This window comes from Heterodontus francisci, chromosome 9 (assembly GCF_036365525.1).
Source record: "Heterodontus francisci isolate sHetFra1 chromosome 9, sHetFra1.hap1, whole genome shotgun sequence".
Lineage (NCBI taxonomy): Eukaryota > Metazoa > Chordata > Chondrichthyes > Heterodontiformes > Heterodontidae > Heterodontus > Heterodontus francisci.
Window position 1 is genome coordinate 56,159,253 of NC_090379.1, and position 14,985 is coordinate 56,174,237.

A 14,985-nucleotide genomic window follows, 5' to 3' on the forward strand; every position below is an offset into this window, starting at 1 on the left:
TTACAAATCCTGCAGGGAAAAATGACTCACTGGGATGAATACAGATCAATCAAAACAAGTTGAAAGGGTAATCAGAGTGAAAGAGAGATCTAGAACAAAAACAAGCATAACAGCAGAGGTAAAATACAACAGTAAACAAAAATTTCAATACTAAAATAGTATGAGCTCTACCAAAGAACAGGCAAGAACATTAAAAGATAGCAAATATTCCATAATGATTACATACTCTAACACAGATGGCAAATAATATACCTCTGGCCTCGACCCTGCACCCAGCCTCCAAAACAGCATATTAAGACAAAATTCAAATGAGATGGAAGTTCTATAAAAGCTAAAAGGACTTAAAACAATTAAATCCCCAGAGACAGAGGTACTTATCATAGGCTAATGCAGTACCCATATTCAAAAAGGACAATAAAACAGGCGCAAACAATTAAAGACTACTAATCTTCAATTCTATGCAAAATAACGGAATCGATCGGGGTAAACTTGAAAATTATCTGGCAAAAAAAGGGTACTGGTTTGAGTGGGTAATGTTAAGGTTGTTGGGGTAGGGTGGCGAAATATTGAGAGCTCAGTAATGGGACTTCTGATGATTCTAATTGACTTTGATGCCTTGAATTCAGAAGCTCAATGTAAATTGGTCAAATCTGCACATGAAACCAAACTGAGCAGGGCCGTGAGATTGAAGGAAGCATCCGAGAAATTACAGAAGGAGCTAAACAAATTGAGAGAGTGGGCTGATCACTGGCAGCTGAAATTTAATGCAGACAAGTGTAAGTATTGTACACAGGAAAGAAGAATGGGCTTCACAAATACTATGAATGGCATTGAAAATAGCTATAGTTAAGAGATTTAGAAGTCCTTAGTCTCAACACATCCAACCAATGCACAACAGCAAATAATACCAATAGAATGTTAAACTTTGCAGTGAAAACAGTAGAGTGGAAGAGAGGAAGTGGTGATCAGCTGTACAGTGCCCTAATCAGACCATGCCTCACGTACTGTGTTCACTTCTGATTGTTGAAAAACGAGGGAGGCATTCAAGAACTGGAAGCAATACAGAGAAGAGCCACAAAGCTGATCCCTAGTGTTAGGGATTGGAGTTTCAAGGAAAAACAGGAGACACTATGATTTTCACTAAGGAAAGGAAGCATCGGAAAGGTGGCCTTATAACAGGAAGTACAGAAGGTGGTACATGGTATAAGAAAAGTTAATCCACAAAACTGATTTAAAATAAAAAAAGAGTGGGAGCAGGATATGAGGGGATTTTTATAATATTAATTCTCAGGATGTGGGTATTGCTTGAATTGCCGCCAATCATTGTCCATCCCTGAGGTGGTGGTGGGCTGCCTCCTTGAACCTCTGTAGTGCTTTGATACAACTGAGTAGCTTGGTAAGCCACTTCAGAAGGCAATTAAGAGTCAAATCATGTGGGTATGGGACCGCTGGGTAATTAGGGATGGACATACTGGCCTTGCCAGTGACGCCCAGACCCAGTGAATGAATAAAAAAGACTTGAGGCCAAGCATAACCTATTCAGTAATTACTAGACCAGGTCAATTTGTGAATACCACCCCAAACCATTTGGCCATGACAAATATATCACCGACCGATTTTTTTTTAAACATATGGAATAGATTGTTCCAGGAAACTCTTAAGAGTACCGATAATCTAATGTTCCCACTTCCCCCAGTATTTTGGCACTTCTGTGGAATAGAGGAAAAGCAACACTTTTAGGTGGGAGTGGGAGGTGAAGGAGGCAAGGGTCAAGAAAACTTACAATTTTGTAAATTAGAACAGAGGAGGAGGGTACAAGAAATCAAAGGGTTTGAAGGCTAATATTAAAACTCCACAGATCAAACATTTCAAAGACAAAAATATGATCCTTAACCACTACAGATGGTCAACAGAAAAAAAACACTTTAATAAGCTCCCAAAGCAAGCTGCAAAGCGCCTATTTCAAAGTAAACAAATTCTTTGAAGATTATGATACATCTGGAAGGTTCCAGCATAACAGCAGAGGTTGAAAAAGCAAATCAATAGCATTATTAAAATCTTTACATTAATTAGACTTAGTAGTTCAAATGCAAATCCAATTGGAGAGTTTCCCTTCAAATCTTCTCAAGACAGCAAGCTCCCTTAAATATTAAAAGAAATGACGGTTGGAGGCACAAACATGTTTTTTCACTTTTGAATGTATTATGTGCTTATTGAAACGAAAGACAAGCAGATTTTGATAATCAGACCATCCATGTGCATACATTGTGCCCGAATGACCCTTCTACAGCTGGCCCTTCAAGTGGTGTAGAGGGAGCATTTCACATTAGATACATTACATCACACTGTCCCCATTTGTTCACTTATTGTTTTCATCTGTACAAGCAAACTTCATATGCTGGCGAGGTTTGCATAAACTGAGGTCTTCTGTACTTAGCAGCTTGCCACCTTAAAGCAATTGCATAGATTGGTGCCAGAAGACTCATTATCATGGTTCTTGAATGGCAGATAGTACTACCAGCCCTCCATAGCACATTGAGCACAAACTGAGTGAATTAAAAACTTATCAGACATCAAAATAGAGTTCTCTCTCATCTCTGCTTAAAACTCATTAAATATTGCATATCTTCCACTCAAACATAAATTGCCCTGAATGAAAATCTGTTATTTTCATTTAAATGTAAACATTGAATCCAGACCCGTTCCTCCATTCTTGAACAAGACCTTTACCAACCCAGTGCGAACTTGACTGACAAAACTGGAAACACAATCTTTCGCAGGTATTGTATCAGGTGCAATGCCATAAACATTATATTCAAAATGAGGAGACCTGGTGACAAAAAGGACCACCTTACATTTCAGAGTTGAGATTATAATGCAATTGTACTGCTCATATATAAGGCATATATAAGGATGCTTAACTGAAGTCAATTTCTGCATTAGATATACCAGTAATCTACAAATATTTAAAAAGTATTAATATATGCAAGAACAATAGCTAGGAATTGTTCTTGTTAATTACATGTTGACAAATAAATAATGACTGAAGTAATATTTTTACTGAATGTTTGAATGTTTACTGTTACGCCAATGTGTTTTGTTGAATGACAATTTTCTTTGGTCCACTGACTGGAGAGCTGAATTTGTATTTTTTTTTAAAAAGACCAGCTAACAGGATAATTTTGGTGGCAGCTTAAGATGATCACCTAGTTTGCAACACTGGATCCGACATTGCGAAGGACTGTGAGGAGGGAGATGAAACGTCTGTGCATTTCCCAGCAAGAACCAAGACCCAGGAAGTTTAAAGGAACTACCTGTTCTTTCAGCAAGCAGAGAACTACTGCTAACTACTATGTTTGAATCACTGAGTGATTGTCATGTGACAAGCCCCTCCCCAACTGTGGTTTTAAGCAGGTGTTTTCTCTGCAGCAGAGGAGAAGCAACTGAACTGTGACAGTGGGGGTCTCTCTCTTTCTCTATTCCAGCTTGAAAGCTTTCAAATCCTGCCTATTGACTGACCACCTTTACATACTCTGGCTAAAAGAAGAAACCCCATTGGAGGAAATCATCTGCATCGCTGTCTCCAAAGAGACCCACCAAACCAGTCATCTACCTCTTCAAACTGAAAGCTGCAGGACCACCGAATTCAGCTAGAAGCTAGCCGAATCATCAAACGCTACATACTGTATACCCCTTATTTTCTATGCACTAACAGATTTACAAGAATGTTGCCAGGGCTTGAAAGTTGCAGCTATTGGATCAGCTAGGGTTGTTTTCCTTAGAACAGAGGAGGGTGAGGGGTAACTTAATTGAGGTGTACAAAATTATGAGGGGCCCAGATAGAGTAGACAGGAAGGACCTGTTTCCCCTAGCGGAGAGATCAATTACCAGAGGGCACAGATTTAAGGTGATTGGCAGAAGGATGTGAGGAGACGTGAGGAAAAACCTTTTTACCCAGAGGGTGGTGGATGTCTGGAATTCACTGCCAGGAACGGTGGTGGAGGTAGAAACCTTCAACTCATTTAAAAGGTACCTGGACCTGCACCTGAAATGCTGTAACCTGCAAGGCTACAGACTAGGTGCTGGAAGGTGGTATTAGATTGGGTGGCTAGTTTTATCGGCTGGCGCAGACACGATGGGCTGAATGGCCTCCTTCAGTGCTGTAATTTTTCTATGGTTTCTAACTCAACCAATCTACCTTTCTCCACTCTGTAACCTATTGTGAGTGTGTAAACCTCTAGTGTGTGTGTGTGAGAGAGAGTGAAAGTTGGCGCGTAATTATTTTCATTAGTTCGGTTTAGATATAATAAAGTTAACCGCTTTCTTTGTTAAACTCAAGAAAACCTGTCTGATTGGTTCTGGTTATGATCATAACCAGAACCAATCAAACATCTACTGAATTGGCCAGTCATTCCACTTTAAGAAGAAATTAAACCTGTTGTGGTCAAACAGGGAAGGAAAGAGGGAAGCCCTTTGACCTCTCCTCACTTGAACATAACATTCCAAAAACAGCTGATCTGAATTTGTTCTTTATTTATTCCTCGTGCCATTTTGAAAGAGCTGTACACAAATACAGGATTTATCCAAGTTATATTATAACACTGCACCTCTTTTTATGCTCTTTTAGTACTTTTCTGCAAGTTTCACCACATAAATAGCAATATTACAATAAGGCAGGAATCATTGCCACCAGCTACCATCACAGAACCACCCAAAACCTCCCCCAGACATGCAAAAACCTACACAGACCCCAAATCTGATTACAAACACCAGCCATCCTTCTGCATTCTCTCAGATGAGTGCACCAAGTTATGGATAATTTTCTACTGTGGGCATGTACTCACCAAGAAAAGGAATGATGGGGCATCCATAACCTTCTGGGGTAGAGAATTCCAAAGATTCACAACACTCTGAGTGAAGAAATGTTTCCTCACCTCAGTCCTAAATGACCAATCTCTTAATCTGAGCCTGTGCGTTTGGGTTCTAAATTCCCCAGCTAGAGGAAACAACCACTCAGTGTCTACCCTGAAAGCCCCTTTAGAATCTGGTATGTTTCAGTAATATCACCTCTCATTCTTCTAAACTCCTGAACATAGGCTCAATTTACTCAGCCTCTCATCATGGGACAACCCTCTCATCCCAGGAACCAATCTAGTGAACCATCGCTGTACTGCCTCCAATGCAAGAATGTCTTTCCTTAAATATGGAGACCAAAACTACACACAGTACTCTAAGCTGGCTTATTTCCCACAGCTTGTGGAGAACTAGCTCATTTGTAATTCTGGTGCCTGTAGGATAGATTGTGACAAATAACAAACGATGTGCAATTTAAAAAAAAAACAGAATGGCAGTATAGTACTAGGCCATAGGTCCAAGGTTCAAACAGTCTGTACTGAGTTAGCTGATCTCTGCTGGGCAGCATTTGGAGTTCTACAATCGGCCTCATAAGTCCCTGAGCTAACGAGAAAGACAGCAGTCAAGGTTTCCACACCTAATTGCTGCTCAAATAATCCATAATGCAAAGTGTGGGTGGAAGCATTAGGGCCTGTGTAATGTCCCATTGGAGGATTGGACAGATACTTTTCTGCTTCTGACAAAAACAAATGCTTCCCTGAGCAAGGGCAAATCTTTCAAGAAAAAAGAAAATACAAATTAAACTCACTCTGATACTTCATTATAAGTTCTTTTGACTAAATGTGGAACACGTTGGGGGTCAAGTTTAAGTTCGTCTACACTAGTAATATCAGCACAATCCAGGTGGAAATGGCCAAGCCATCGCAAAAGACTGGAGAATTTTAAAAGCTAGCGAGATAAGCCTAAAACCACTTATGTTTGTGCTTTCGATGGGCTTTTACACTGATTCAATTCATCGGATCAGGCCCCGCCCACAAAACCTACATTCCTCACTAGTTGTGTTTTGACCACTCTTTTTAAGTTGCAACATTCTGGTGCCCATAGAGGTGATGGATGTCATTGTTGCAGTATCAGTGCAATTACTATGGCATAACCGGATTCAATTCAATTTCCACATCTGATTTTCAAAGTTAATGAGTCAAGGAGGAAAATAAAATCCTGATTTCTCACCACAGATATCTTCACTATGCCTCCTAAAAATGTGCTAGTGGCAGATCATCAGTGCACAATGGTTTAGTTTAGTAATGCATTTTAATTTTAACAGGAGGACTGCTAGAAAGCCCCTTTAGCCAGTGTCCAATAATCCACTTTCTGCATTTAATTCTAAGAAGGGACATTGTTGCTGTACCAGGGCGTTTGGAGCAGACCATACATTTTAAATAGCTGACTGTCATTTTGGTCAATACATTAAGTTTGCACTGTAGCATGTATATCACATGATAGCAAATTTTTGCCATGGACATATTTCAATTATTTATTTGAATGTTGCAAATTTCTTCTGACAGATGTAATCACTGAAGCATGACACCACCTCATAGTTGCAATATTGCACCCACCTGTTTACTAATTTTAATTATGCAGGACAATTAATGTGACAATGCCCAGTTAAAAACAGTTGGTGGATGACAGAAACATATGGTTGATTGGGAGGGAAAAAACATTCTCCTCTTATACACACACATACATTTTAAAAATTGTAACACAATTCAATGAAATGTCTTTACACAAGGTTCACAGAATGTTATTAAACCTAATGTCCAAGTTAAAAGCTGCTGAGGTAATGTGATGTATTTGTTTATTGGTGCAATTACCAAGAGAAAACAATTCTAAACTTGTAGTACAGTATTAAAAGTCAGTGGAAGTGTATTATATATTGGTAGAAAGCTAATTGAAGTAAAAAGTCCTATTACATGAGCACTAACGTTTAAGATAACATACACTTCATATCTCATCTTGGCCGATCCTTACACTTCTCTAGTACTTCCACCCCCAACCCTCCACTCCCTTCAGGCATTTCACTTTCTACAATTCTTTCACTGCTCCTTCAAGATCTTTATTGTTTAAACCCTCCTCCTGTCCTAACTCAATACCTCATCTTTTGTGGCTTCAATTTTCATTTGAACTCTCACTGCCCTGTCTGCAACCCTCCTTACCTCCTTCACCATTACAAACTCCCATACCCATAACCATCCCCCTCAATTTCTTCATAAGATCTTGCCACTGTGAAGGTCTCCATCATGAGCAGATCTATTTCTAAAATCATTCAACTCTTATACATCCTCTTATTCACTCTCAACCCCTCCACCCTCATCTTCCATACCTGGAAAAAACAGGCCCCTTGGTCTCTTAAATTGCCCTCTTGAACTCTCTCTCCTCTGATCCCCGTGGCACACCACATCATATCTTGCCAACCAGAAAATGACCCATTTATGCCTACTCTTTGTTTTCTGTTAGCTAGCCAATCTTCTATTCATACCAATATGTTACCCTCTATACCATGAGCTTTTATTTTCCGCAATAACTTTTGATGTGGCACTTATCAAATGCCCCCTGGAAATCTAAGTACAGTCTAAATCATTGACATATACCACAAAACGCAAGCAGCCCAGTGCTGAGCCCTGCAGAACCTCACTGGAAACTACCTTCCAGTCACACAAACGCCCATCACTATGCTTCCGGCTTCTAAGCTGATTTTCGATCAAACACTTCGCCTTGGATGTCAGGAGCTTTTACTTTCATGACCAGTCTGCCATGTTGGACTTTATTAAAAACCTTGCTAAAATCTATATAGACTACATCAAATGCACTACTCTCCCCCACTACTCTTTGTTACCTACTCAAAAAATTTAACCACAGTTGTATAAGACTTTGGTTCGGCCACATTTGGAATACTGCGTGCAGTTCTGGTCGCCACATTACCAAAAGGATGTAGATGCTTTGGAGAGGGTGCAGAGGAGGTTCACCAGGATGTTGCCTGGTATGGAGGGCGCTAGCTATGAAGAGAGGTTGAGTAGATTAGGATTATTTTCATTAGAAAGACGGAGGTTGAGGGGGGACCTGATTGAGGTGTACAAAATCATGAGAGGTATAGAAAGGGTGGATAGCAAGAAGCTTTTTCCCCCAGAGTGGGGGATTCAATTACTAGGGGTCACGAGTTCAAAGTGAGAGGGGAAAAGTTTAGGGGGGATATGCGTGGAAAGTTCTTTACGCAGAGGGTGGTGGGTGCCTGGAACGCGTTGCCAGCGGAGGTGGTAGACGCGGGCACGATAGCGTCTTTTAAGATGTATCTAGACAGATACATGAATGGGCAGGAAGCAAAGAGATACAGACCCTTAGAAAATAGGCGACAGGTTTAGATAGAGGATCTGGATCGGCGCAGGCTTGGAGGGCCGAAGGGCCTGTTCCTGTGCTGTAATTTTCTTTGTTCTTTGTTCTGACAGTTGACACCTCTTAACTGGATCTACACATGACTGGCCACCACTTTTAATACCTTGATTCCCCAGTAGATGCCAGATGGTCTCCCACTCCTATATGCCTCTTCTAAAAAAAACCCCAGTGTCTGCAGACTGTTGACTACAGAACACAATCACACAGAACTGGCACGCATCACTAGATCAGGTTTCACAAGCTTAAATCAACAATACAGCTGCCTCTCTGGACAAAGTCCTCGTATTACTCCCCAAACCTCCTCTGACTGACCTCCTTCCCCTCGTATTTATTCTTCACCTCTGATACTAAACACAAGAAGCTCGTGTACCTTCATTTCCAAAATCACAGTCATCCACGTGGCTGCTTCTGCCTCTCCACCTCCTCCATCATCCTCTCCCTGCCACTCACTCTTCCCACATCAGTACTCAGATATCCTCCACTTAAACTCATTGAGCCAGATTTTGCTGGAGCGGGAATCTAACAGCATCTGCCATTAGTTAGACTTACCCTTCTTTAGGTTTTTAAACTGTTTGCATGGCAAGTTGCCAAAAATGTGAGCTGATAATGGCACAGGGAGGGAAACAGGGCATCTGGGACCCAAGTGATCAGAGTCAGTGATGGTGCACCTCCTTAACCAATCGGATTGAAATATTATGAAATTAACAGCGCAAGAACTGAGAAGGAAGTGGATGGATTCAATGTCAAATTGGGTACAAAAGGAGAAATAAAGAGAGGGAAAGAAAGATTGAGAGAGAAAGAGACAAATGACATTTTTTAAATCTTCAACAATTAAAACCTGAAGGAATGAGACTGCACATCTGTAAAAGTTAATTTTCAATGCCAGACAGACTGATGTGCTAAATGCTAATTACTACCAGTCATTAAAAGGGTACTTAAACTGGGATGGATAAGACTTGATTCTGTGGCATGTTTAGTTAATACAGCAACTTCATACCATTTAATGCATTTCAATGGCGAGATGCCATTTTCACAAGAGCCAACAGCGGAAAGGCACAATTCGGATAAAAACATTTGGATATTTTGACTCATCGCATATTGGCCCATCGCCTGATGTTGCTGTACCATTTGCACATACATAATGGCAAGCACCATTTGCCTCACCGTTACTTGACAGTAAAATCTGGACCATTTTCTCTCTCAACCCTAATTACCCATACTAACATGGCATCATTAATTTCTCCCTATCTTCTCATATTGTATGCATATTTTTTTTTAAACTGTCATCACTCTTGAGAGGCCCATACTTGACCATTCCATTTTTCTCATTCTATATAGCAGAGACAATATTCAACTCACTGCCTGGATGGTAATTGATAGAACTAATCACATACCAGCTTTTGAGACAGCCTGATTTTCATTTCCACTGAAATCAATGGATGAAAATAGAACAGGTTCCTTAACAGGCAAGCAATCTTCACCATCAGATCATTTACGTAGCAAAGATGAAAACTGAGCCCACTTAATGTCTCCAGTCTCTTGAAAATCTCTTAATGCTTTGATGCTCTTTAATGCTTAATGTCTGAGTCAGAAGGTTGTGGGTTCAAGCACTCCAGGACTTGTGCACAAAAGTCAAGCTGACACTACAGTGCAGTACTAAAGGAGTGCTGCACTGTTGAAATGCCGCCTTTCAGATGAGACATTAAATCAAGACTCCGTCTGCCCCCTCAGGTGGCACTATTTCGAAGAATAGTGGGGGAGTTATCCCTGGTGTCCTAGCCAATATATATCCTCAATCAACATCATAAAAAAACTGATCATCAGATTGCTGTTGATGGGATATTGCTGTGCACAAATTGATCTACACGTTTCCTACACTGCAACAGTGATTACACTTCAAAAGTATTTCATTGCCTGTAAAGTACTTTGGAACAGCCTGAAGTCATGAAAGGTGCTATACAAATGGCATTTCTTTGTTGCCACCCAAATAAACATTCACCTCTCAACAAGCCTCTCTAATTTAATTTCTGCCTTCCCAAGACACTGAGGCGACTTTCATTGCACTTACTTGTGAGTGCCTTGGGGAGCCTTATTCAGTCAAAGGTGCTAAACAACTGCAAGTTGTTGTTGCCTCAGTCACTAAGATTTTGTGTAACTGTGGATGAGGCTCATTAGCCTTTTTTGTCCTTATGCTCTCTACCATATTCAACACATTTTTCACCATCTCTCGTGATCCTTCATCACCACACTGTGTTCTTATAGCTCCACACACCTATTTCTGTGTAGCCCTACATCTCAACCAGTCTCTTATTTTGTCACCTCCACTATGACCAGAGCTTCACCGTTGGTATCATCCTATCAATCATTTACATTACCCTACTGCAACATCACCCACAAGAATGGAGTCAGTTTTCACATATATACTAATGATATAACTATCTACCACTATTAAATAATTAATTGTTGCAACATTGTCCATCTAAGAGCTGGCCTAGCAAAGCTAATCTTTTTTGCTACGCATCACCACTAACCTGTTTTTGATCCTGACTTGGTCAGCCTCTCTACCGTCCTCTCTGATTAAGGCATGTGGCACACAACCATGCTTGATCCTGAACTAAGCTTTTTAAACTGCATAACTGACCTGTTGTCAGGGTCTCATTCTTCCACCTCCAGAACATTGCCTGGTTATGCTGTGACTTATCATCCCAATTTGATCAATTTCCCCAAATTCCCTTCTCACTGGCACCGCCCCCCCCCCCCCCACCCCACCTCAAACTTCCATGGAGTTCAACAAATCCAGAATTCCCAAGCCTCTGCGAATCTACTGTAAGATCTTGTCAAAGTTTAAATCCCACCTTGCTTTACCGTCTGGAAGTGCTTCTCCAGCTTCTAGTGCTATTTGTTACCCACTCCTACTACACCAGCATTGACGATTATATCCCTGCAGTCTGGGATTCTCTCACTAAACCACTTTGCTATATTTGATCATGCATTCAGTTATCTGATTACTGAGGAGCACAATATAAATGTGATAGTTACCTTCACTTTGTACTACCTAAAAATGATACTCGGCTGTTTTTGAAGCTTGATCATTGACAACTTGAAGTGGCATTTTAAAAAGTATTGGGGGGGGGGGCAGGCAAGAGTATCTCTTTTACACAGCACTCTACACCAATGTTTATTTGAACTGAGAACCTCACTAAAACAGGTCTGGCAAGCAGGGGTGTGTCAAACAGTAAATGGGTTTCTAGAGGAGGTCGGGTTAATGGTGCGTTTACATCAGAGCATCTCTTCCAGAAGCAAAGGGGCAGTTCAGCCTACAGAATGCGGTTAGCCTTATTTCACCAGTTTGACAGAAGCCCAGGTGCTGATTTTTCTTCCACATAAAAAGGAGGCAAGTTAGAAAAGGGAAGCGACACTCACGATACCAATAAACAGGGTAACAGCCCTTGTCCACGACATTGACTTCGTACAGGCCGCCGCGGACACACACGGTCTGCACGGTGTCCAGCCCGGAGCTAGCGGCACCGGCCTTGCTGTAGTCCCGGTACATGAGCTCGATGCGCAGCGAGTCGTAGCCGATGAAGGGTTTCCAGGTCTTGCGGTCCTCCTTGTAGAACCAGCGCACCTCCTCGGAGCCCAGCTCGCCCACCACATCGTAGCGGTGCCGGATGCTGCTGGCGCGGCTCCGCTTGCGGTCCACCGACGTGTCGCTCTCGCTGAAGTCGGGCTCCTCGGCGTCCAGATAGGACAGTGAGGCGTCCGACTCGGCCGTGAACAGGTCGAAAGTGTCTTCGCTCAGCGAGCGATACATCTCCAGGCCGAAGCGGCCCGAGCGCCGGCGGCGGTGGCGTTGCGGCGAGGAGCTGGGTGAGGATTTGGTGGACGGCGGCCTCTCACTGCCCGGCGCTGCTGCTGGTGGTGGCGGCGGCTCCATCCTGCGCCGAGGCCTCTCCTCCTCCTGCCTGGCCGACCTGCCACTCGCCGATGTGCGGAAGCTGCTCCTACTCCGACTCCACCTTCCTGCCGCTCATCAGGCGACGGGAGAGCCGGGGAAGGAGGGACCAGGGCGGGGTACAGTCGGTAGGTGGGGATGTGCGGCTCTTCCCACCCCGCCCAGCTTTCCTTTACACACGGGAAGACGCTGCTTCTCTCCTGGGGCTCGAATCGGCCCCGGCCCGACTTTGACGCTCACACTGCCGGCAGCCAAGTACCTTCCCCCGCCCGTCCGACCGACTCGGCCTGGCCCGGCCAAACCCGGCGTCACAACGCGCCGCACGTCAGCCCCTGGAGACCGCAAACAGCCCAGGCCCGGCCCGGCCCGGCCCGACCCCCCGGCTTCATCCGGCCCTGTTAGTTCAGAGGCTCGGCGGCAAACACTCGAGGGGCCGCGGCCGACCTGCCTAAATTACCTCGGGTAGAAGGGGAGCCTGCCCGGCCTCCGACTCCCAGCTCGGACCGGGCCTGTTGCCAGGTGAGCTGCGGTGGATGGATTGGGAAGGAGTGGTAGGGCCGAGTGGCCTCTGTATTGTCATTCTGTATGAGTGACAGCAATCCTGATCTAATCTCCAGTGTCCCACCCAGGAGGACGAAACATTTCCATGTGCAATAAATGCACTGGACTCAGTAAATTAAATTCTGAAAATCTTGTCATTAATGGGTGATTTAATTACCTGGTTTAATAAATCGAGCTTTCCGAACCCTATGTGTTAGAAGATGATGTGAATCCTTTTCATTCATTCATGGGATGTGGGCATCACTGGCAAGGCCAGCATTTATTGCGCCCTTATTTAATTGCCCTTGGGAAAGTTGTGGTGACTGCCTTCTTAATACAACTGAGCGATTTGCTAGATCATTTCAGAGGGCAGTTACAACATGTTTTGCGTCACATATAGACCAGACTGGGCAAGGACAGCAGATTTCCTTCTCTAAAGGACATTAGTGCACCAGATGAGTTTTTATGACGATCCAGTAATTTCATGGTCACCATTGCTGTTAGTTTCTAATAACAGATTAATTAATTGAATTTAAAGTCCCTAGCTGCCATGGTGGCATTTGAACTTGTGGCTCCAGGTCATTAGTCCAAGGCTTTGGATTACACGTCCAGTAACATAACCACTATGTTACTGTACACGCCCCCCTCCCCTCCCCACAAGATCCTGTTAGAATGTATCCTTCTGTCACTTTACCATGATGTTCTGAGGAAATTGATGCCTGGTTCTTCTCTCTCCAAAACATAAAAAAGTTTTCCAAGTATGTTTTCAATGCACACAATGTCTTTTAAATTAATACACCACACAAAAATATATTATAGAGAGGGTAATATATGCTTAGAGGCACAGGGCGAGGCTAATATACTTACTGAGAACTTTGTATCACTTTTTACTCAGGAAATGGAGGCTGACAAAATATCAGTAGAAGCAGAGAGAGTAGAGGCCATGAATAGGATAAAAATTGAGAGGGGAGCTACTAAAAAGGTTGGCTATGCTTCGGGTAGATAAGTCACCTGGTCCAGATGGCTTGCAGCCTAGGTCGCCAAAGGAAGTGGGGATGCAGTTAGTGAAAGGGCTTGCCATAATCTTCCATATTCCCTGGATATGAGGGAGATGCCAGAAGATTGGGGAGTGGTAAATATAACACCCTTATTCAAGAAAGGGTGTAAGGACAGTCCTAGCAACTACAGGCCAGTTGGTTTAACATCAGTGGTGGGTAAGGTTTTAGAAATTATAAGCAGGGAAAATATCAACGGACATTTAAAGGTTTGAGTTAATTAAGGATGGCCAGCATGGATTTGTAAAAGACAAATCATGCTTGACTAATCTTGAATTTTTTGATGAAGTAACAGAGAAGGTTGATGAAGGGAATGCAGTGGATGTTGCTTATATGGATTTTTAAAAAAGCATTTGATAAGGTGCCACATAAAAAGCTGGTTAACAAAATTGAAGCTCGTGGAATAGGAGGGTCAGTGTCCAATTGGATAAAAAAATTTGCTTATGGACAGAAAACAGCGAGTCGTAGTAAATGGTTGCTTTTCAGACTGGAGGATGGTAGTTAAACTAGGATTCTATTTGTTTATAATTAGCTCATTGGTTTGTGGTAATTCAATAAATAGAGCTTTCATTAGATGGTATGTGATTTTCTTGGATTTTAACCAGTGTTTTGTGTTAGTATTCTCCATTCCTCTCCCACTTTCCTGTGCTCTGTGTCCTTGTGCAGTGCATTCAAAAACAAAGCATTTATATTGATAATATTTCTAATACAGAAAATATTCCAAAGTGCTTCACAGAGGCATTATCAAAAATAAAAACAGAAAGTATTGGAACCAGGTCAGGGACTAGCCATAGAAAAACACCAGCAGTCAATGTTTCAGGTCTTTGGCCTTTCCTCATATTCAAAAAATGGGAACTAAACCAAAGAAAGAGATATTAGGGGGTGACCAGAAGCTTGTCAAAGCAATGGATTTAAAGCAGGGTCTTAAGGGAGGAGAGGGAGGTGGAGAGGCAGAGGGATTTAAAGAAGAGATTCCAGAGCGTGAGTTTAGGTAGCTGGAGGCATGGCTGCCAATGGTGGGGCAATAGGAGGGACATGCACAAGAGCCCAGAGTCAGCGGAATAGAGAGTTTGCTGGTGGGGGGGGGGGGGGGGGATGTTATAAGGTTGAAAGGACTTAAGAATTTTACGTTTG

The 14,985-nt window shown here is 42.6% G+C and overlaps 1 protein-coding gene across 10 annotated transcripts in view; it reads right to left on the reverse strand.

The window, feature by feature from the left end:
* The window catches only part of ddhd1b (DDHD domain containing 1b), a 96,682-nt gene extending 83,862 nt beyond the window's left edge, over positions 1–12,820 (reverse strand). For 2 of the 10 annotated variants that reach the window (XM_068039147.1, XM_068039144.1), the window contains exon 1: positions 11,725–12,818. In XM_068039147.1, the coding sequence (XP_067895248.1) occupies positions 11,725–12,238 (514 nt within the window). In that variant the 5' untranslated portion in view covers positions 12,239–12,818. Of the gene's footprint in view, positions 1–11,724 lie in introns of all 10 variants that reach the window. The other 8 variants (XM_068039152.1, XM_068039150.1, XM_068039143.1 and 5 more) reach the window with 7 other exon arrangements.
* Between the last annotated feature and the right edge of the window lie 2,165 nt (positions 12,821–14,985).